This window comes from Balaenoptera borealis (assembly GCF_965194805.1).
Source record: "Balaenoptera borealis genome assembly, chromosome: 7".
Lineage (NCBI taxonomy): Eukaryota > Metazoa > Chordata > Mammalia > Artiodactyla > Balaenopteridae > Balaenoptera > Balaenoptera borealis.
The window spans coordinates 24,252,879-24,276,133 of record NC_138864.1 but is presented as its reverse complement, the minus strand read 5'-3'; the positions used below and the strand labels follow the sequence as shown (position 1 = coordinate 24,276,133).

At 35.2% G+C, this 23,255-nt stretch overlaps 1 protein-coding gene across 2 annotated transcripts in view; it reads left to right on the top strand.

Annotated features, from left to right (window-relative positions):
• FAM185A (family with sequence similarity 185 member A) overlaps positions 1–23,255 on the top strand; it is a 95,979-nt gene that overhangs the window by 17,108 nt on the left and 55,616 nt on the right. For both annotated transcript variants that reach the window (XM_082399406.1, XM_082399405.1), the window contains exon 5: positions 9,130–9,171. In XM_082399406.1, the coding sequence (XP_082255532.1) occupies positions 9,130–9,171 (42 nt within the window). The remainder of the gene's footprint in view (positions 1–9,129; positions 9,172–23,255) is intronic.

Sequence of the window (23,255 nt, the reverse complement as noted above, 5' to 3'; positions counted from 1 at the left end):
ACACCAATTAGATCCATATTTTGGCTGTATTTAAATAAACTAGCTTGGGAATCTTAAAACTTATTTTTACAGGAAAATATGTTGCTACTTCTAAACATCTGACTTACAGAAAACAAATTCATAAGAATATACACATTCTAAGACCTGCCTGTTCAGGATTTATTTAGTTTGGCTTCTTTTTCTTTTTTTTATGTAAATTTATTATTATTATTTTATTTATTTATTTATTTATTTTTGGCTGCATTGAGTTTTCGTTGCTGTGCGCGGGCTTCTCATGGCAGTGGCTTCTCTTGTTGCAGAGCACGGGCTCTAGGCGCATGGGCTTCAGTAGTTGTGCCTCGTGGGCTCTAGAGTGTAGGCTCAGTGGTTGTGGCACACGGGCTTAGTTGCTCTGCGGCATGTGGGATCTTCCCAGACCAGGGCTTGAACCCGTGTCCCCTGCATTGGCAGGTGGATTCTTAACCACTGCACCACCAGGGAAGTCCAAGTTTGGCTTCTTTTTCTTAAGGTAGATTTTTTTTAAACCCAACATACAGATGTTGTAAAAAGCCATTTGTACCACAAATATGATGACAATATTTGTCTTTTTCATAGATTTCATACGTATATGAGTTTGGAGCCCTTGTGTTAATAGGTTGGGGGTGGTTGTTTGAAAGCATGTTGAAAGCAAACATGTATTGAGTGCCTAAGTGAGCCAGCCCATTTTATTTAATGGATAATTGGCTGTTTACAAATGAAGAAAACAAAACTTAGAAATGTCTAATTGTTTGCTTTCAATTATAAGTTAATTAGTGGAAGAGCAAGAATTCGATCCAGGTTTCTTGACTTTTTAGGAGATGTTTTTAAACAGTGTTCAAACAAATGTGTGCACATAGCCATGGTGATTTCTTGATTGCAACCCAAATTCCATCATTGCTTTTAGGGCTACCTGGGTCACTCTAGAGATGTTTCCTCTAGACAGACAGCACTACAACACAGATGCACTGCTTCAGCTGGGTTCTAAATTGTAAACTCCAATTTCAGGATTTTTGTGCCTTATGAAAATGTGGTGTTCCATATAGTGTTCGGGTTCAGCTTAGCTCCGTGGAGCCATTCAGGGACTCGGTTCATTCTTTAAAAGTGATGCTGCTATCTTCAGTGTGTGGCTTCTAAGTCTCCCATGAAAGGAAGACAGAGCATGAAATTTATTTCTTGTCTGTATATTCTTTTTGTTCATATACCCTGATGCAAACTAATACCCAACATACTGCTGAGTACTTAAGAGGATGTCCAGTAATGAGGAAAGGGAAAATGAAAGGAGTAATATGTCTTTCCTGGCTTTGCAAATTGACTCCTATGTGTAGAGAAGGGAAAAATCTATCTTAAATGGTTTTCAAAATGAAATTTTTAAGTAGAGCTAACGATATTTTCTTGGTAAGAAAATGAGTAATCTAATTGACTAGTAATATTTACTATTTGTAATGTTGGTTGAATCACATCTATTAAGTATCTGTGCCTTCTAATACAAAAGAAACTAGTTTGTTCATTGACTCAACAAATATTCCCCAATGTTCTGGCACTGAAAACCTAGTGGGAGAATGAGTACTTAGATAGTTTGTGTTTAGATATAAAATTTTGTGACAGTTTACTATCTTGATTTCCTTCTAAATTATAAAAAATTAGATTCTATGTAAAGTACATTTTATTATATTCTGCTATTTGAATATTTGTGATTTTAAAAGAATTCTGTACATGTATATATAAGATATACATGTATTTATATGTATTCTAGTAAATATATTTTTAAAATATATAGTCTCCTGACTTAGAAAGAAAAGCTTCCTTGAAATGGTTTGCTGGGATTGATTTTATTTATGACATAATTTAAACAAATTAATTAGGGTTAATATGTAGGAGTACTCATGACAGTCATTTTAGTGTTTTATATTTAACTTATGTTATTATTTGGAATAAATGATTAATGAATAAAACTGCATTTAAAATATTTAGATTCCCTATATAACTTAGGGTCTTACTTTAAACTCTTTGGGAACATACATTAATACATAAATCGATGACTATTAGTTCTCTCATTTTTCTGTACTTCAGAAGTCCTTTGTTCCCCAAAGATTTAGCAATTTGTACATGCTTAAACTCTTCCTTAAATTATTACTTTGGATTTTAGAAACTTTCACAGAAGTAAAAGTTATACAAACTATACAAATACAGTTGATCATTTTGATAGCACTCAAAATTTCTTAAAGAAATGTCTCAACTTGCTTTAAAAGGACATATAGGCTATAGTGAATTTATAAATCTGCCTTGTGAATTTAGAAAATCAGAAGTAATATAAAATTTTAAAAGAAAGGAACTTTTATTGGATTAAATGGAACTCTTCATGAAGTTCATGAAAATGCTTTATTCTAATTCTAGTGTTTATTCTTAAGTTCATTGTGAAGTTTGTTTGTCATTTTAACACATGATAATTTATGTTAATGTTGAATCTGGACACTTAAAACTTTTTTATATGAAATACCAGAGAGGAATTACAGCTTCCTTTGTGGTGCAGACAGCATAGTTTTTTTTTTCATGATTTAGACATATGATAAAATATGTTGCTATTTCATGCAGTGTTTGGACTCCGCTCAGGTCCTTAGAGGGACTGGGCTCCTTCCATAAAGGTGATGCCGCCATTTTCAGTGTGTGGCTTCCAAGCTTCCACTAAAGGAAGAGAGATCATAGAGGATCATGTGAGAAATTTGTTAGCCAGAATGTTTTCAAATGACTTTAACTGCAGAAGTCTGAGATAAAGAGTTTAGTGTGTTCTAAGGAAGGAGAAAGGCAGACAAGTTTTAGAGTGTACTGGCAGTCTGTGTCACATCTTATAGTTATAATTGCTCTTTCTCAAATGTCTATGAGTTCCTCCTCCTTCCACACCCCCTTGCTATTCTCCAGGATTTCATCCTTGTTTCATTGTTTTTTCAATTCTTTCTTTTCCTTAGGCATCTTATACACTTTTGAGTCTCAACTACCCTTGTATATTCTGATAATTCAAATATGTATCTCTAGTGCTGACTTCCAGCTTATACATCCATCTGCTTAGTAGATATAGCCATTTGGATCTTTACAGGCTTCTCAAATGACTTCACATTTCTAACTTCTTTTCTCCTACTTTCCCAGCCCTCACCTCCCCAACCTCATCCATAATATAATCCTCCTCCTTTATTTCCATTTGCAGATTCTAATATTACCATGTACCTAATTTCCCAAGCTAGAATACAGAAGTAACCCTAAATTACTCTCTCTATCACCTTCCACATCTATCAATCCCAAAGTATAGGTATGTTTTATCATCTAAATATTTCTTCAATCTATCCCAGTTTTTTCTTTCAAACTTCTACTGTTCTTTTTTTTTTTTATTGATTATTTTTGGCTGCGTTGGGTCTTCGTTGCTGTGCGCGGGCTTTCTCTAGTTGCGGCGAGCAGGGGCTACACTTCGTTGTGGTGCGTGGGCTTCTTATTGCTGTGGCTTCTCTTGTTGCGGAGCACGGTCTCTAGGCACGTGGGCTTCAGTAGTTGCAGCACGTGGGCTCAGTAGTTGTGGCGCACGGGCTTAGTTGCTCCGCAGCATGTGGGATCTTCCCGGACCAGAGATCGAACCCGTGTCCCCTGCATTGGCAGGCGGATTCTTAACCACTGCGCCACCAGGGAAGTCCCCAAACTTCTATTCTAATTCAGATTCTTGTCATCTCTTGCCTCAACTCTAACAGTAAGTTTGCTTCCAGTCTTGCCTTCTTCAAATTCATCCTCTTCACTATAGCTATGGTTGGTTATTAGAAAGGCACATTGAACATGGCATTCTCTTACCCAAACCCTTTCCTACTGCCTCAGTGACTTAGCTAACTTACTATTTCCTTTTTTCTGACCTTATGCTTTGTCTTCTAGAATTACACAATCTCTTACTTCTTCCTGTATATATTCTTATTTGTTCTTTACTTCTGAGTTTTTGATCAGAGCCCTTGATCATACTGATCAATTATAGTCTTCCTAAAATGATTTTCCCAGCTTTCTTTATCTCATTGACTTTTAGTAATCTTTTAGAACTCAGCTAAAGCAGCCTTCCCCGATCTCTGGCCTTGCATTGACCCATAAATTCTTGCCTTATTAAAGAGCAAAGGTCATGTTTTATTTAGTTCTATATTCTTAGCATTTAGCACTGTGGCTTGCAAATAAAAAATATCTCTCTTCCTGCTCCCACAGCCCTCCCCCTAAAACAGAAGCACAAAAAGGATTTAACTTTTAAGGATATTTGATTTCTCTGTTTGGATTATGAAAGTATATGTGCTGTTTTTACCATAATTACATTTATTTTAGTGAAGAAAAATAAACTAATGTTTATCTTTAAATCGATAGCTTATTTTTCTTCTGACCACAGTAGAATGAAGAGTTGCTAGTTAAGGAGAAGTATTTATTTTCTCAAAAATTGGTGTTTGTGGAAAAGTTTCATAACTTGAAAGAAGAGTAAGCACACATAATTATTACAGACCATATGGCATTTGCTTTATTGGAAGGAAGGCTTTTACAAAGATCTACTCCTCTCAAATAGTTGATTTGTTTATTTTCGGTGGTTGGAGATGAAATAGGTGAAACCAAAATATAGAAAATTGTGTTAGTAATGCCCATTTGGTTGATTTGTGTACTTTACAATATTCTACCTTATTCCACAAAGTATTTGAGATAAGAGTTTCATGTTGTATATTTTAATGACTTTGGAATATTTCTGTTTAGGGTAGAGGTTTTCTAAATATTTTGATATAAGTGGAGAATATTTTTTTTGTTTATTGCTTTAAAAATCCTTTAGCTTTGATAAAAATATTTTGATATATTCTTTATATTTAAAATTAGTTCCATACTTTTCTTGTTCTGTTATGCTTTTACCTTACAGAACTCTAACATTCAAGAGAGATGTAGTTTGAGACTGTACAGATTCTGCTATAATGTGAACTAGTCCTCATTTTTTAATGGATCTAAAACTTCTATTTTATGGTTCTAAAACCATTGTTTTCTTGATCACTTCACTTTCATCACAAGCACTAATGATTAACTTTTTGAGAAAGACCACATTTTCTATTTTCATTTAAAAAAGTAAATTTTTACTGCATTCACTGAAGACTAGTATAAGGTAATAAAGCTCCAAAATTTTGTCTTACTCAGTGGGTGACTGAAATTACTACTAGCTAAATGACTGACTGTAGAACTATGTCATAGTTCTTTACTAATAGTTAAAATCACAAATATCAGGGGTCTGCTTTACCTTATTTTTGAAGTATTCATAAGGTGAAAACAGTAAAGAGAATTCTGAGTGTCTCACACTAGCTTAATTTTCCTAAAGATTAGGAAGGAATACAAGATATTTTTCTTGTATTGTTGCCTATCTTGAAATTCTTCACTGACTCCTTCAGTATAGGATAAAGTCAATAGACTAAGCACTCTATGGTTCTTCTACAGATTTATTTTTACCTATTTTTCCAAACTAATTTTGAACATTTGTTCAAAAAATAATAGTATTTACTATGTATTGGGCAATATACTAAGCTCTTCAAATATAACACTAAATAAGAAAGACTTAATCCCTGTCCTCATAGACTTGCCTAATTGCTCCAGCCTAACTGATGAGCATGATTTAAATAATAGCATGTATAGTTATGCCTTTTTACCTTTGCTTACTTCATTATTTTTTCCACAAAATCCTTTCCCTTCAAACATCAAATTTTACCCACATTTCAAACTTCAACTCTGGTGATATCTCCAATATCACTATTCTCCCTGTTCATGCCAGGTCATTTTAGTCTGTTTCCTCTGAATGGCTGTGGCAACTAATTCATACTGTTCCGTTACAACATTCACTTATAATTATTAATAAATTCTAATTTTTAACTTCTCATGTGTGCATCTCCCCAGATAGCCTATAAGATTTTGGATGGCCAGTCTGTTCTCTGCAACCCCTGCAAGTGATTCGGGTCCTTCCCACGTGCAAAACACACTCCCTTCCTTTCAAGGTTCCCAAAGTCTCATCCCCTTACATATCTCCTCAGAGTCCAGAATCTCTACCTCAAAATCAGATCCAGATGTAGATGAGCCTCCTTGGGTATAGTTGCTTAAGTATAACTCAAGTATTCTTCTTCTGAATCTGAAGACCTGTGAACTAAAGAGACAAGTTCTTTAGCCCCCTCAACCCACATACACCACCTACACACTCAGAATACAAGGATGGGATATGCGTAGGATAATTTCCATAGACTTTCCTGTCCAAAGAGGAGAAAATAAGGGCCACAAAGGAGTCATTGGTCCATAATGATTTTGAAATTCAGGTGGGCAAACGTTGGAGGTTACTTGATTAGATCTCAAGGCTTTGCGATAATTCTTTAGGGTTCCAGGCTTTGCCCTCTGACTCATCCTCCCTTTTTCATGAAATGTAGCATGTGTTTGCAGCTGAGGAGTTTTCTCAGTCTGCTTCCTGCCAGCAGAATTTTGGGGGTTGAATGGTCTCATTTCACTTTGTACTGTCACTGTCCCTTTCAGTCGAAGTTAGCAATGTGTTTGCTGATACACTTCTCTCAAAAATTTTGTCAGCCTCCTGTGAATCAGATTGGGGTTTATTCCATTAGATAAAAGCCACAGCCAAGAATCTCTTCAAAATATGGACTTCTGCAGAGATATTAAGGTACAACGCTCTCAAGCTTTCTAGAGGACCTGTTGTTTGACTGAGAGGATCTGTGAGATACCCATAATCTGTTTAATGGACTTTTTGTATAACTGATTAATACTGTGAGGTATCACCCTTGAGCTTTCTGGAGTCTTATCAAAAGATTTTACAGTCAATCCACCAGTTTTATTTTTAGGCCGTGTTCTGGCCATGCCCTGGATTCAAACTTTGTATAGAAGCCATTCTTACCTTTAGCATCTTTTGCCATCTTGAGAAGCTGAGACTTTTCAAAATCATTCATGTCCTGGTCTTTCTGTTGTTTAACAGTCCTTTCTTTAGTTTAGCTTATCTTTCTTCTCTTGCATGTTACTGAAACGTCAAGGAAAAATAGGCAGCACCTACCACACTTTGACTCTGCTTGGCAGTCTCCGTGGCTAGATCATTCAGTTCATTAGGCACATTTCCTACTTTCCACGTTACTGATAGTGACAGTGTTGCAGAGTTTCCAATACTACTTAACAGGGATCTGCCTTCCTCCAGTTTCCAAAAACATTTTCTTCTCTTCCTTTTGAGCCTTCATGGGAAGCAGACGCAAAGTCCAGCTTTCTACTAACACACTGTTCAAGCAATTTAGGCTTTCTCTACCATGCTCCTAAAAATCCTTCCAACCTATGCCTACTGCCAAGTTCCAAAGCTATTCCAATATTTTTAGTTAGTTATTATGGCATCACCTCACTTCCAGCTTTCAAAATCTTTTCTAGTTACCTCTTCCTGTGTAACAAATTTAGCAGCTGAAAACAACAAACATTTATTTTCTTACACTTTGAATGGGTCAGGAATCTGGGTGTCGCTTAACTGGGTCCTCTGCCTGTAGATCTCTCTCGAAGTTGTAATCAAGGTATCAGCTGGGGCCATGGGCTTATTTGAAGGTTCAGCCAAGAGAGAATCTGCTTCCTGGTTCACTCATGTGGTTGTTGGCAGGATTCAGTTTAGATTCTGTTGGCTTGGGGCCTCTTTCAGGTCCTTGCTCTTGGGCCTTTTTCATAGGGCAGTTGACAACATGGCAAGCTGGCTTCCATCAGAGCAAAAGAGAGCTGGCAAGACAGAAGCCAGAATCTTTTTGTTACCTAGTCTTGGAAGTAACATCCCATCACTTTTGCCCTTAGTATTCTCTTTGGTATAAGCAAAGCAAATCTACACATGAGTGGAGGAGATTATACAAGGGCATGAATACCGGGAGGCAGGGATCATTGGAAGCCATCTTAGAAGCTGTAAGATCTTTGGCTACTACTTGCGTGTGAATCTGCATTTACTGGGTTTGAAAATTGGAAGAGTATCTAGAGCACACCAATGAAATAATATTTATTTACTTAACCATTTAACAGGAGGATCTTCACAACCTTGTAACTTACTGAAACTTGAAAATAATTTTATAAGCTTAACTTCACACAAGCCCAATTTTATTCATATATTCACATGAAGTATGATGGAATGTAAAACTTTTAGAGGACATTTGACTTTGGACAAATGAATCAAGTGCCTTTTTTTTTTTCTTTTTCCTAGGTACTGATACATGTCAGTATTTACAAGATGCATGAAATGAAGTAAATGATTTCACTTACTCTAGATTAATTCTGAGATAAAAGTTATTCCTTTACTTTTTACTGTAGTTTTGGAATTATGGTAGAAGAGATAATATTGCCTACACTTTCAGTGCAGTAAATATAGGTAGTATGACTCTAGGAGTAATTATACATGCAAACACATATGAAGAAAAATCCTACTGTTTTTGGTATTGGAGGAAGGGCTGGGAAGAATGGTTGTAATATCCTACACGTATCCTGGAAAATATATTTTCATTGAAAGGTGGAAATATTTGAAGATTTTTTTTCTTTGTTGGTCATATTTCAGTGTTTTCATTATTCCTCCCCCAAACTTTTAAATTCTTGGCACAGAAACCACTTTAATCTAACAGATAGACATGCCAAACTGGCTTGAAAAATAATAGTAATTACTTTTTTCCCTGGATTATTTTAGTGTTATTTGGTTCAAAACTTGGCTTTGTGTGGTCTGATAAATATTGTGATGTTTAGATTGAAAATGAGTATTGAGCACATTTAAGTAATTTTTTCATTTTTGGGTTTTAGAAGAATCATTATTTTTCTTCCATGTTTCCCGGAAAGTATGGGGGTTTGTTTTTTAGTTATGCTATAAAAGATTAAGGTGGGGTGGAGGAAGACAGTTTGTATAGTTGCCTAAATCTGTTTATTTTCGGGTTGCAACTGAATCTCTCACTAGGTTTGTGATCTGAGAAAAATTGCCAACAACAATAACAATGTTATTAAATAATGTTGTGGATATCTAACCATGTTTTAGGATACCATTAACACAGTTCCTTTTTAGATTATCCCTAATGTATAAAGTTGTCTTTTTCTCTTTTGCAGGTAATATAACATTACAAAGCAAGATGGGTAACATCACAGTAGGTATGTGCTAAGCGGTTGGTAAATTTTGCGTGCTTTTTAAAATAGCTATATTTGTGATATTTAATTAGACTAAATAAAGTCTACAGTTTAGCTGATGAACCTAATAGGATCCTGATATACTTATTAGGATTCTGCCTAGTCAAATATAGGCAGACCCAATATAGGAATATGTGAAATTATTTCTGGAAGTTCATTGGTTCATCATCCTATGAATACTGTGTAATTATAGGTTTGGTATCAATCAGAATACTGTTAGAATTCTGATTTCACCACTTTGTATACATGGGCAAATTACCTAACTTCTCTGTACCTCAGCTTCCACATCTGAAAAAAATAGAAATAACAGTAAGTACCATCGTATGGGGTTCTTGTAAGGATTAAATGAGGTATATAAAGTACTTTAGCACAGTGTCTGACATATGCTTAAATACTCAATAAATAATAGCCATTTAAATTATTGTAATTGTTCTAATCCTAGGCCAGAACTAATAGTGCCTAATGGTACTTTAGACCTAATCACCACATGTGATGCTGTGCCTGTGGGAGCAAAAGTTCAGATTTCCAGATTGTTTGTTTGTTTTTGGCTGCGTTGGGTCTTCGTTGCTGCGCGTGGGCTTTCTCTGGTTGCGGCGAGCGGGGGCTACTCTTCGTTGCGGTGCGCGGGCTTCTCATTGCGGTGGCTTCTCTTGTTGCGGAGCACGGGCTCTAGGCGCGTGGGCTTCAGTAGTTGTGGCTCACGGGCTCTAGAGTGCAGGCGCGGTAGTTGTGGCTCACGGGCTCAGTTGCTCCGCGGCATGTGGGATCTTCCCGGACGAGGGCTCGAGCCCGTGTCCCCTGGCCCGTGTCCCCTGCATTGGCAGGTGGATTCTTAACCACTGCGCCACCAGGGAAGTCCCTTCCATATAGTTTAGACAGAGCTTTTCTCTAACCCAGATAGCACCTGCTTGCCTGTTGGGTGAAGGAACACTGTGAACTCTAAGAGTGTTGGTTGTTTTTTAGGTCTTAGAGGGTGGGAATTTGGGGATGGGAAGCTCCCTCTTTATTGAGCAGCTGTGGCTTATTGCCAGTGTGAATGCCCAGGCCTCCTGGTTTTGTCCTTTTTGACATTTGACATTTTCTTTTTGTGCTGATTGAAATAGTGAATATACCCAACAATCCTTTTCACTCTCACTCCTTCTGGATTCTCTGACTTAGAGTGCACATCCTTTTTTAAGTTTTCTAGACATTATAACTTTTATGTTCAGTGAGGGGTAAATAGAAGATAAAGTCTTCCTAAGTGATGATTATAAATCATTTTAACTAAAACATGACAGGATTTACCTGTTCTCCAGTGAGAAATCAAAATTCACTGCTGACTCTTCAGGCCATTTCATCAGCGGGTACATCTGGGGATAGTAAGGGAAATTTCTAGGGTGAAAGAAAGGTACAGTAGTGAGAAGCTGAGCTAGCTGAGGAGAGAAAGTCCTAGACATGGGTGGAGTTTGTAGCAGTAGGGAAGGAGGGAAAAGAAGGGGAATATTCCAAATTGGGAGGCATAAGAAGTATCATTACCCACTAGCAGGCCCTTTAGGCAGATGTGAATTTGAGGATTACTTATAATATAATATAATACGATAATGCTAGTATTATTGTTGGATGGAATTGTGGGAACGTAAAGGGAAAACCATTCTCTCTAAAACTGGAAATAAATGGGTTATTTATCCATAACCTGATCCATAACCTAATTCTGAAAAAGAATAGTAATAGCAAGGATGAACTGAACAGTAATTTACATCTTTGAAGATGGTTTTGCACTCTGTATAATTGATTAACATTATGAATTCTTGTTAATTTCCCCTATAAACTTTCCCCTTTTCCCACTATTAAGTATTAGAGAAATTTTAAGGCAAAGTGTTTTATTTTTCTTAAATAAATCTCTGTTCATGCAGAGAAAATTACCTGAGCTCAGTGTTAAGAAATATAACTGACCACAATTATAGAAGTATTTAATGAGCCTTTATAATTTTCTTCAGTGAAACATAAATGGCATCTGTGGCTTTAGGTTGTTCTTAAAAATCCCAAATAAGTGAAGGTAAATAAAGGTTGAATTTCTAATTTTGTAAACATCATTGATAAATTTTGAGTCCTATTTTGGAAGAATCTTTCAAAATAAGAGAAAAAGTATGCATTTATTAAGTTATCATGATCTGTGATAGTGTGGAAAAGCATGGACTTTAGAAGACTGAATTTTGGTCCTACCCCATGTTAGCTGTGTGGCTTTGAAAAAATTACTAAATCTCTCTGAATTTGCATTTTTATACATGGCTACCACCCATATAGCCCAAGGTTTTTGAGAAATCAAATAATGTAAAGCACAGCCCAATGCGTGGTAGTCATTCAATGTTTAACCTTAATGATAAGGGAAGTGTTCATTTCTTAAATTCCTTTAATTCTTTGAATATCTCAATTAAGACTTTGGAAGAAAGTATAAACTATGTCACTGTTTATATTGGTCTTAAGATTGTGTTAGTATTTGAAAACAACCCTGAATATGGCAATAACTAGTCTACATATATTTACCAAGTGCCTGCTTTATAATAGGAACTCGTTTAGGTACTGAGGAATATGTTGGTCAACAAGATGTCTTTATGCTCACCTTCGGGCTGAGAAAAAAAACAGTAGGTATGTAAATAACAGAAGATACTTTCACATAGTACAATGAATAAATAAGAGAGGGTAATGGGATAGAGAGAGGGGAAAAGAAAGCTACTTTGTTTAGCAATCGGGGAGGGTCTGGAGAAGAGATATTTTAATTAAGCCCAGAGTAATGGGAAAGAGGCATGTAAAATTCTGGATGCACAGCTGCTCAGATAGAGGACAGCCAGTGCAAGCCCTTAAAATGGAATGAGTTTATAATTTTTGAGATATAGAAGGGAGACTTGTGGAGAAAGTGGTGTGAGGTGAGGTAAGTGAGGGCTAGATCACAGGGCCTTGTAGATGTGGTAAGAGTTGGGACTTTATTCCAACTACAACAGGGTGGTAGCAGGGGAGATATACAATTTGTATTTAAAGAGAACAATCTAGTTGTTATATCAGAGGGGTGCCAACGTGGAAGCAGGTGACTAGAAAGCTTAGTTTGTTTATCCATTCTCCTGTTGATGGCTACCTGAGCTGTTTCTAGTTTTTGGCAATTGTAAATAAAGCTGCTATGAACATTCTTAGACAAGTTATTTTGTGGATATGGAGATTTTATATATACATATATGTATAAAATTGACCCTTGAACGGTGCAGGAGTTGTTTCAACCCTCCCTGCAGTCAAAAATCCACGTCTAACTTTGCAGTTGGCCCTCTGCATCTGTGATTCTCCATCTACGGATTCAGCCCACCTTAGATTGTGTAGTACTGTAGTATGTATTTAGTGAAAGAAATCATGTATAAGTGGACCTGCGCAGTTCAGTACCGTGTTGTGTGTATGTGTATATATTTATTTTATATGTATGTATATATGTATTATATATATGTACATATATGTATGTATATACATTTATTTATATGTGTCTATATAATATATATGTGTGTATATATCACACATACACACATATATATATATATGTTTTTTTTTTTCCTTCTTAATACCTAGGAATAGAATTGCTGGTTTGAGGGAATTCCCTGGTGGTCCAGTGGTTAGGACTCCACGCTTTCACTGTTGAGGGCCTGGGTTCAATCTCTGTTCGGGGAACTAAGATCCTGCAAGCCACGCGGTGTGGCCAAATAAATAAATGAAGGGGGCAGGTGAGGGGGTGACAATAAAATATGGATTAAATTCTAAAATACCAAGTAAAATAATTTTTAAAAAAGAGAATTGCTGGTTTGAGTAGGTATGTTTATGTTTAGTTTTGTGATGGACTACCAGTCTTTTCCCAGCGTTCCATTTTACATTTTCTTCTACAGTGTATGAGAATTCTAGTTGCTCCATATCCTTACCAACATATATTATTGTCAGTCTTTTTGTTTTTACCCATTCTGGCATGTGGATAGTCATATATCTCTGGTATTAATTTACATTTCCCTAATGGCTAATGGTGTTCAGCACTTTTTTTTTTTGAAGTATAGTTGATTTACAATGTTGTGTTTCTGGTGTACAGCAAAGTGATTCAATTATACATATATATTTTTTCATATTCTTTTTTCATTAGAGGTTATTACAAGATAGTGAATACAGTTCCCTGTGCTATACAGTTTATCTATTTTATGTATAGTAGTTTGTATCTGCTCATTCCAAACTCCTAATTTATCTCTCCCCCCCGTTTCCCCCTTGGTAATCTTAAGTCTGTGAGTCTGCTTTGTAAATAAGTTCATTTGTATCATATTTTAGTTTCTACATAAAAGTGACATCATATGTTATTTGTCTTTCTCTGACTGTTTTGCCGAAAGCCTGCTTTCGGTTTTAAGGTTCATTGGATTCGCTGCCAAAATAACCACTTGTCTCACACAAATAAACAGTTTTAATCAATTCTTTAATGAGAGGTGATTTAACTTAATTTTAATATAAAATCATTAGAAGGAGAAGAATAAGAATATTAGGAAAATGTTACAGGGTATTTACATCACCGAATTGGGCCAACACCTACTTCCAGATCCAAACAGCAGCTGGGAAGTTCCAAGTAACAGCAATCTGGAGCCCCAGTTGGGAAGGGTCCTGGGTACATCCTGGGTACGTCCACCCCACAGGTGAGACTTCAGATTAGAGTTCTGGGGGCTTCTGTTTATAATTAAAGGCCGCAATCTATTATCAGTTTGTGCTCAAAAATGCAGCTCTGGTTCAGTTGTAACTATGCTGTTAATTTCATCATGTGAGTCACAAGATTTTCCAGACCCCAGAGGACTGGCCAGGTCCCCAGGGCTCAAGAAATTCCAAGACCCATTCCCTTTCTTATCGTAAGTGCTGCTTGACTTGCTAGCAGCAGTTGTTAGGTGTGCAAGCAGGCATGCAGTCCAGTAAGGGCACAGGTCGATCAGAGGCCTGCTTCTGCCTCTGAAGCCTGAAGAAGACTATTTTACTAGTTTTCCCAACACTGACTTACTTCACTTAGTATGATAATCTCTAGGTCCATCCTTCAGCACTTTTTCATGTGCATATTGGTCATTAGTGTATCTTCTTTTGTGAAGTTTTGTTCAGATCTTTTACCCATTTATTTTTTCCATTGGGTTATTTCTTTTAATTATTGAATTGTAGGAGTTCTTTATATATCCTAGGAACAAGTCCTTTGTCAGATATTGTATTTCTGTATTTTCTCTCAGTCTGTGGCTTGCCTGATTATTTTCTTAACAGTGTATTTCGATGAGAAGAAGATTTCCATTTTGATGAAGTCTAATTTACCAGTTATTTTTATGGTTATTGCTTTTTGTGTCCTTAGAAATCTTTGTCTGCCTTCAATCATGAAGCTGTTCTCCTTTGTTTCTTTTAACAGCTTTAAAATTGTTGCTTTTACCTTTGATCCACCTCTAATTTTCGTATTTGTTGTGAGATAGGAATCAAGATTCATTTTTTCCCATATGGATGCCTAGTTTTACATCACCATTTGTTGAAAAAACTTCCTTTCTCCAATGGATTACTTCCACATCTTTGTCTGAAATCAAATGACTGTATAAGTATGGATCTATTTCTGTTCTGTCTCTCCTGTTTCATTGATCTATTTGTCAGTTCTTAGGCTAGTACCACACTGTCTTGATTATTGTAGCTTTATAACAGTAAGTCTCTTTGGGATTAGCAGATGCAAACTAGTATATATAGGATGGATAAACAACAAGGTCCTACTGTATAGTACAGAGAACTATATTCAATAACCTGTGATAAGCCATAATGGAAAAGAATATGAAAAAAATATATATATATGTATAACTGAGTCACTTTACAGCAGAAATTAACACAACATTGTAAATCAACTATACTTCAATACAATTAAAAAAAATAATAAGTCCCTGAAAATAGGTAGTTTTCCAGATTTGTTCTTCTTCTTTTTTAAAATTTATTTATTTTATTTATTTACTTTTGGCTACGCTGGGTCTTCGTTGCTGCATACGGGCTTTCTCTAGTTGCGACGAGTGGGGGCTACTCTTCCTTACAGTGCATGGGCTTCTTATTGCAGTGGCTTCTCTTGCTGTGGATCACAGGCTCTAGGTGTGCGGGCTTCAGTAGTTGTGGCTTGTGGGCTCTAGAGCACAGTCTCATTAGTTGTGATGCACGGGCTTAGTTGCTCCGTGGCATGTGGGATCTTCCCGGACCAGGGATCGAACCCGTGTCCCCTGCATTGGCAGACAGATTCTTAACCACTGTGTCACCAGGGAAGTCCCTGTTCTTCTTTAAAAGTGTTTTGAATTTGATTTTCTATATAAAATTTAAGATTAGCTAGTCAATTTTTTACCAAAAATCCAGTTGCAATTATATTTGGGATTGTACTGAATCAGTTTGGGGAGAGGAGATACTCATAAAAATTGAGTCTTTCAATTCTTGAACATAGTGTAATTCTTCATTTATATATATCTTTAATTTCTGTCATCTTGTTTTGTAGTTTCCAGTGTAGAGGTCTGACACATCTTTTGTTAAATTTATTTGTGTTTTTGTCCCTATTATAAATGGAATTTTAGAAAATTTCATTTTCTAATGGTCTGCTGCTGGTATATAAAAAATACAACTGATTTTTATACATGTACCATGTATCTTGTGACCTTGCTAAATTTATCTATTTGTTCTAATAGTGTATTTTTTAGACTCCAGAATTCTTTTCTATGTAGGCAGTCACTCCATTTGCAAATTAATACAGTTTTACCTCTTTCTTTCCAATCTGTATTCCTTTTTTTTTTTTCTTTTGCCTTATTAGGCTAGCTAGGTTCTTCAGTACGACATTGAATAGTAGTGGTGAAAGTAGGATTCCTTACTCTTGTTCCCAATCCTAGTATACAATATTAGAGGGAATGCATTCATTGTTTTACCTTTTAGGTATGATGTTAACTATACAGGCTTTTTCTAGATGTTCTTTACCGGACTGAGGAAATTCTTTTTTATTATTAGTTTTCTGAAAGTTTTTTTCTTTTCTTTGATCATGAATGGTTGTTGAATTTTGTCAAATGCATTTTCTGTATTTATTGAAATGATTGCGTGTTTTATTCTTTTTTTACTGTATTAATATGATCAACTACATTGATTTTAGCACGTTAACCAACCTTGTGTTCCTGGGATAAACCGTACCTAATCATGATTTATTATCCTTTTTATACATTGTTGGGTTTGGGTTGCTAATATTTTGTCAAGGATTTTTGCATTCATGTTTATGATGAATGTTGATCTGTAATTTTTTATTTTGTAAAATCTCTGTAGGTTTTGCTATTAGGATTATGCTGTCCTTATGAAATGAAGTTGTATAGATTCCTTCCTTTCTCTTTTCTAAATTTATGTAAGATTGGTATAATTTCTTCCTTAAATATTAGATAGAATTCACCAGTGAAACCTTCCTTGCAAGTAGGAATGTTTTTGATAATGAATTAAATTTTGTTAATAGATATTCTGTTATTCTATTTCTCTTTTATCTGGTATTACATTTTGGTAAGTGGTATTTTGAAGGAGTTTGTCTATTTCATTAAATTGTCAAATTTGTTCACATAATGTTCATAGTATTCCCTTATACTCATTTTTATGCCTATAGGATCTATACTGATACCCCCTGTTTCATTCCTGATATTGATATTTATAATTCTCTTTTTCCTGATTAATGAGGCTAGATTTTATCAATTTTGTTGATCTTTTCAAAGAACCAACTTTTCACTTTGTTAATTTCTCTATTGTTTGTTTTCTAATTTATTGATTTTTGCTCTTTATTTTGTTCTTCCTTTTATTTACCTTGAATTTCCTTTGCTCTTCTCTAGCTTCTTCAGGTAAAATGTTAGGTCATTGATTTTAGACTTTGTTAATATTAGTTTTTAAATGATAAGTTCTTTTAAGCAGTGTATCCCCCAAATTTTGAAATGTTGCATTGTTCATTATTATTCATTTTAAAAGATTTTAAATTTTGCTTGTGATTTCATCTTTGGATTATACAAGTCTCTTGTTTAATTTTCATATATTTAAGATTTTTCTAGATCCCTTGTTTTTATTTGGCTTTTGAATCTCTGTTATTTAGGTACATACGTATTCATGATTGTTATGTCTTCCTGATGAATTAAACCTTTTGTCATTATAAAATGTCTTTCTTTATCTTAGGTAATATTCACTGTCTTGAATGTACTTCATTTAATCGTAATAAAGGCACTCTTTCCTTCTTATGCTTAATGTTAATAATAATAAAGGCACTCTGGTCATCTTATGCTAAATGTTAGCGTGGTGTATCTTTTTCTGTCCATTGACTCTCAGTTGGTCTTTATGCTTAAAAAGCATCTTTTATAGATAGCATATGGTTGGAACTTGCTTTTTTTAAATTCATTTTTAGGATTCTGTCTTTTTTTAAAATTTTTTAAAATTAGTTTATTTTTGGCTGCGTTGGGTCTTCATTGCTGTGTGCGGGCTTTCTCCAGTTGCGGTGAGCTGGGGCTACTCTTCGATGCAGTGCACAGGCTTCTCATTGTGGTGGCTTCTCTTATTGCGGAGCACGGGCTCTAGGCATGCAGGCTTCAGTAGTTGTGGTGCGCGGGCTCAGTAGTTGTGGGTCGTGGGCTCTAGAGCGCAGGCTCAGTAGTTGCGGCGCACAGGCTTAGTTGCTCTGCAGCATGTGGGATCTTCCCAGACCAGGGGTCGAACTTGTGTCCCCTGCGTTGGCAGGTGGATTCTTAACCACTGTGCCACCAGGGAAGTCCCTAGAATTCTCTGTCTTTTAATTGGAGTGTGTAGTCCATTAACATTTAATATTGATTATTGTTATGGTTGGGTATTGGTCTACCATTTTGTTATTTATTTTATTTTGTCCCTTCTATTTTTGTTTCTTTCTTCCTCCCTTTTTTTGACTTCTTTTGCATTAATTGGATATTTTTCAGAATTCCTTTTTAATTTTCCTATTGACTTTTTAGCTATACCTTTTTGCATTTTTTATTGGCGTTTCCAGTGATTTCAATATAAGAATTTAACTTTTCTCAGTCTATTTAGAAATAATATTATGCCACTTCATATAAAATGCACAAGACTTGCAACCAGATAGATCCATTTACCTGTTCTTGTTCTTTATAGTATAGGCTATCTTATATCTACATATAGATCCCTTAATATTGATTCATTGGTATGACTTTTGCTTTATATTGTTATATGTATTTTAAAGAACTTAAAAGAGAGGAAAGTAATATTTTATATTTATCTAGATATTTACCATTTTCAGTGCTCTTTATTTCTTCCTGAAAATATGATTTTACAAGTGGTATCATTTCCTTAGCATTTCTTATAGTCAGTCTAAGTCTGCTGGCAATAAATTCTCTTAGTTTTCTCTCATCAAAAATGTCTTCATTTTGCCTTCTTTTTGGAAGGATATTATCATTAGGTGTATAATTCTGAGTTGATTGATTTTTTTTCTGTACGAATAAAATATAAACCAGAATAAAAGACAGGTAACAAACTAGAAAGATATCTGGTACATATATATAAAATCTCCATCCATATGTACATACAACAAATGAGAAGAAAAGGAGCAATCAGTGGGATGGGAACATGGATAAACATGAACAAGCAGTTCACAGGAGAAATAGTCCATATACATGCACAATGTTGTTCCACCTTACTGCTAACCCAAAACATCTAAATATAAACAGTCATGATTTAAAACATTGATAATGTCCATTGTTGAGAAAGTTATGGTGAAACAGAGATTCCTATCAGTTGTTAGTTCAAGTATGAATTGATCAACCATTTTGTAGGTCAGTTTGGAAACGTATAACAAAATTGGAAGTTATCTACATTTGCTTTGCTCTAGCACTTCCTCTTTTAGAACTTTATCTCAAGGAAATAATCTGGTAAGGATATAAAGATATATGCATGAGGGCATTTATCTCTTTGTTTATGATAGCAAAAGAGAGTATACATTTTAAGTTGTTCCCAGTAAGAGAATAATTATAGTATGGTACATTCATAAAGTGAATATTACTCAGTCTTTAACAATACAATAACCTAGCTCTATAGTATGCAATATAGAAAGATATTCCTGACATTTTATTAAATGAATAAAAAACAGTAAAACATTGTACTGTCATTTCAAAATATTGTGTATATTTTCATATTGAGCATTAATTCAGAAAAAGAAGGGAGGGAAAGAGAATGGGAGAGAAAGTGAGAGAGGAGCACAGCAGAAATCATCCAAAATTTATATAGAAATCAAAGCTGTTTAGATCCTGTGACAGGTTTCTTCCTTTGAATGTATCTGGACCTAAGTCGCTGATTTGTGGGAATACATCCCATTTCTACTGAAAGCTGGATCAGGAGATGCCATACAATTTTTCAGGAACCCACTCGAGCACTTTCATAAGTCAAAAAACATTGCTAAATTTTTTGTTTAATAATAGCATACTGCTTAAGAGGTTAAACAAATAAACAGAAAGTTGACATAATCTTTAAGCAAGTCAGCAGAGTCCTAGTTACCTACTTGGTGATGTGCTATTTCTCACTTTAGTAAATTGGATGGAAACAACTCTATTACCCCTAGAAAATAGTAAGCAATCAGGGTCAATGAAAAGCTTGAACTACCTTAAGACAACAACTTTTTTCATTTCTATAAGCAAGAATTGTATACCTATCTGTGTACATTACTGAAGCCTTAGAAAAAAGGGCTGGTTTCATTCGTATAAATCTCTTTGTCTTAAATAGAATCAAATTTTACATTTTGTTTTTTGGGGGAAAAAAAAGCTCAAAACAAAATGTTTTGCTCTAGGAGCAGCAGACTTTATCTATTAAAGGCCAGATAGTAAAATTTTTTAAGTTTGTGAGCCACACGGTCTATCTGTACTATGCACCTCTCTCACTTTAACATGAAAGCAGCCATTGACAATATACGAACAAATAGTTGTGTCTGTGTTCCAATAATACTTTATTAAGAAAAACAAGAGGGGGGCTCTAATTTGGCGACCCTGCTGTAGAGTCTAAAAACCATTGTTGTTATGATTCTGGAGAAATTTGGGGTTTGATGCCTTAATCCCAAAGATGACAAGTGGGTAATGTTTATTTGAAATTTCTTGATTGATTGGTTTGTGTTTTCCTTAGATTAGAAGATCTGCTGGAGAAAGTTGAAGGCAGCTCTGCAAATCATGACACCCTAATTAAAGTCAATTGAGTAACTTGGATTTTGAGAAATTGAGATCAGTAGAAGCAAAACAATTACAAAGAAACAAAAAGTGATTTAGGTACCTGAGAGGGAAATTTGTTAGATTAGCAGAGGCTTCAAAATATTGGAATGGATATAGAGAAAAGGCCATATAATAGTATCAAATTGGAATATTACGAGACTAGAGATGATTTAGGTATTATACTATCTGATTTCAGGAAAATAGATTGTGTCATCTCCATGATTCCTTTAAGAAGAATATGTGTAATTATGGTCTTTTAATTCTAGTTTAGATAATATAATTGATTAGCTTCTTAGGTAGTCTCATCAGTCACTTGGATTTTGTAAGTACATTCTAACCTACATCCCAAAACCCTGTTCTTCCTAATTTCCATAATACATATAGAGGTCTCTTAGAAGCTGAAGTGCTATAAAAAATTTGATTATGTATATCAAAACCCTGATTTTCCCTAGACTCATATTTTTTAAAATAATATCTTTCTTCTGGAATACCTGGTCATCTTCCATTTAAAAAAAGTCAACAGGAGAAAGCAGAGCTTGATAGTAGATAATAGTGGAATAGAAGTTGCTCACTCAGCTTTACTTTCCCTGCCCTATGTTGCCTCTTTTGGAAGGCACTGCCAGAAGCTGTATACTGGTAATTATATCTTTTAAAAAAGAATATCTTCATAGGTTTTTTTGGGGAGTGTGGGGAGCAGTAGGGGTTGCCTTGTGTGTCTCTCATAAGCCCAGCCTCCTATATGCTATCTCCCTAACATAGAATACCTAGGCAGGACATTAATTTAGAAAACTTTCCTTGAAGTGACCTTAAAATTCTGCCTTTGCAAATCCTTTACATCCTATATATAAAATTCGTTCCTTGTTCTTGCAGTTAGTGTAGCTTTGGAAGTGTAGGAATCAAGTTGCAGAAATCAAGAAATATCTTTTGTGTTGCTTTTCCTTAGTTATCTACGTGTTGACATTTGAGGTGAAATTATAAAAATTCAGAAGAATTTTCTGAACATGCTTGAACAATTTCAAGAGAATTCTCCCTTTATCTGAAGGAAAATAGAAAAGTTTGGAATTTTAGCCTTTTGAGCTTAGCTGTTATGCTTTGCTTAATAGCAGAGTATATATCACAAATATCTATTTATTTGGTTATATGGAGTTTTAGCTGGTAGTTGACATCAGTTTTTCTCTTTTGTCTGTGTAATTTTCCAGGATAACTCAGTGGTCTCTGTCAGATGAACAAAATCTTTGTCCAAAATTGTGGTGATAGAAAACTCTTTGTGGGAGTTTATTCCAGTCACTGTCTGGACTAATAATTTTCTGTTTACTTCTTAATCTCTAATGCATATTTCCCTTAAGTCTTCCTCCAAGAGCTATAATAGAATTTTTCTGTTTTGTGAGTCTCCAAAAAATGAAATTCTGTGAATGAAGCCTTCATTTGACTCTTGATAATTAATTTTTCTTTCCAATCATTTGTATTGTAGAATACAAAAGAAAATTAGTATTTGTCTTGCTACATAGCTTTTAAAATACCACCTTTGCTTTCTCTTTTGAAAACACATCTTGAGTTTTAATTTTTTTGACAGCCTCCAGTGGATGGGCCATGATTAGAGCTCAAGACCGATAACATGAGGATGTAATTAACTAGTGGCTTAGGATATAATTATTTAGGTGTTGTTTATGTCCCATGTGAAGGGGAAAAGAAATTAAAAGTATTGTTTATGAACCATATAAAAATCTTGTGGGTTTTTTTCCCCCTTAGAGAAAGCAAGAAATTAAACTGTTGTTTCAAATATTTTACTTTGTTCAATTTGGGATAATAGACACTTTGTAGTTCATATTTTTTTTACCATAATATATTTTTACTTGACTTCTTTAGGATGCAGTAAGAGGTTTTTAAAGGAGTTTCTCGTGGTGCCTGAGAAGAGAAATATTCATCCTTGTTCAGCTGTTCTGTCATTTATCTCCAGTGACTTAACTTCCCAGCTTCAGTGTTCAGTTTTTTTTTTTTTTAAACATCTTTATTGAAGTATAATTGCCTTACAATGGTGTGTTAGCTTCTGCTTTATAACAAAGTGAATCAGTTATACATATACAATATGTTCCCATTTCTCTTCCCTCTTGCATCTCCCTCCCTCCCACCCTCCCCATCCCACCCCTCTAGGTGGTCACAAAGCACCGAGCTGATCTCCCTGTGCTATGCGGCTGCTTCCCACTAGCTATCTATTTTACATTTGGTAGTGTATATATGTCCATGACACTCTCTTACCCTGTCACATCTCACCCCACCCCCTCCCCATATCCTCAAGTCCATTCTCTAGTAGGTCTGTGTCTTTATTCCCGTCTTGCCACTAGGTTCTTCATGGCCTTTTTTTTTTTTTTCCTTAGATTCCGTATATATGTGTTAGCATACTGTATTTGTTTTTCTCTTTCTGACTTACTTCACTCTGTATGACAGACTCTAACTCCATCCACCTCATTACAAATACTTCCATTTCATTTCTTTTTATGGCTGAGTAATATTCCATTGTATATATGTGCCACATCTTCTTTATCCATTCATCTGTCGATGGACATTTAGGTTGCTTCCATGTCCTGGCTATTGTAAATACAGCTGCAATGAACATTGTGGTACATGACACTTTTTGACCTATGGTTTTCTCAGGGTATATGCCCAGTAGTGGGATTACTGGGTCGTATGGTAGTTCTATTTGTAGTTTTTTAAGGAACCTCCATACTGTTCTCCATAGTGGCTGTATCAATTTACATTCCCACCAACAGTGCAAGAGTGTTCCCTTTCCTCCAC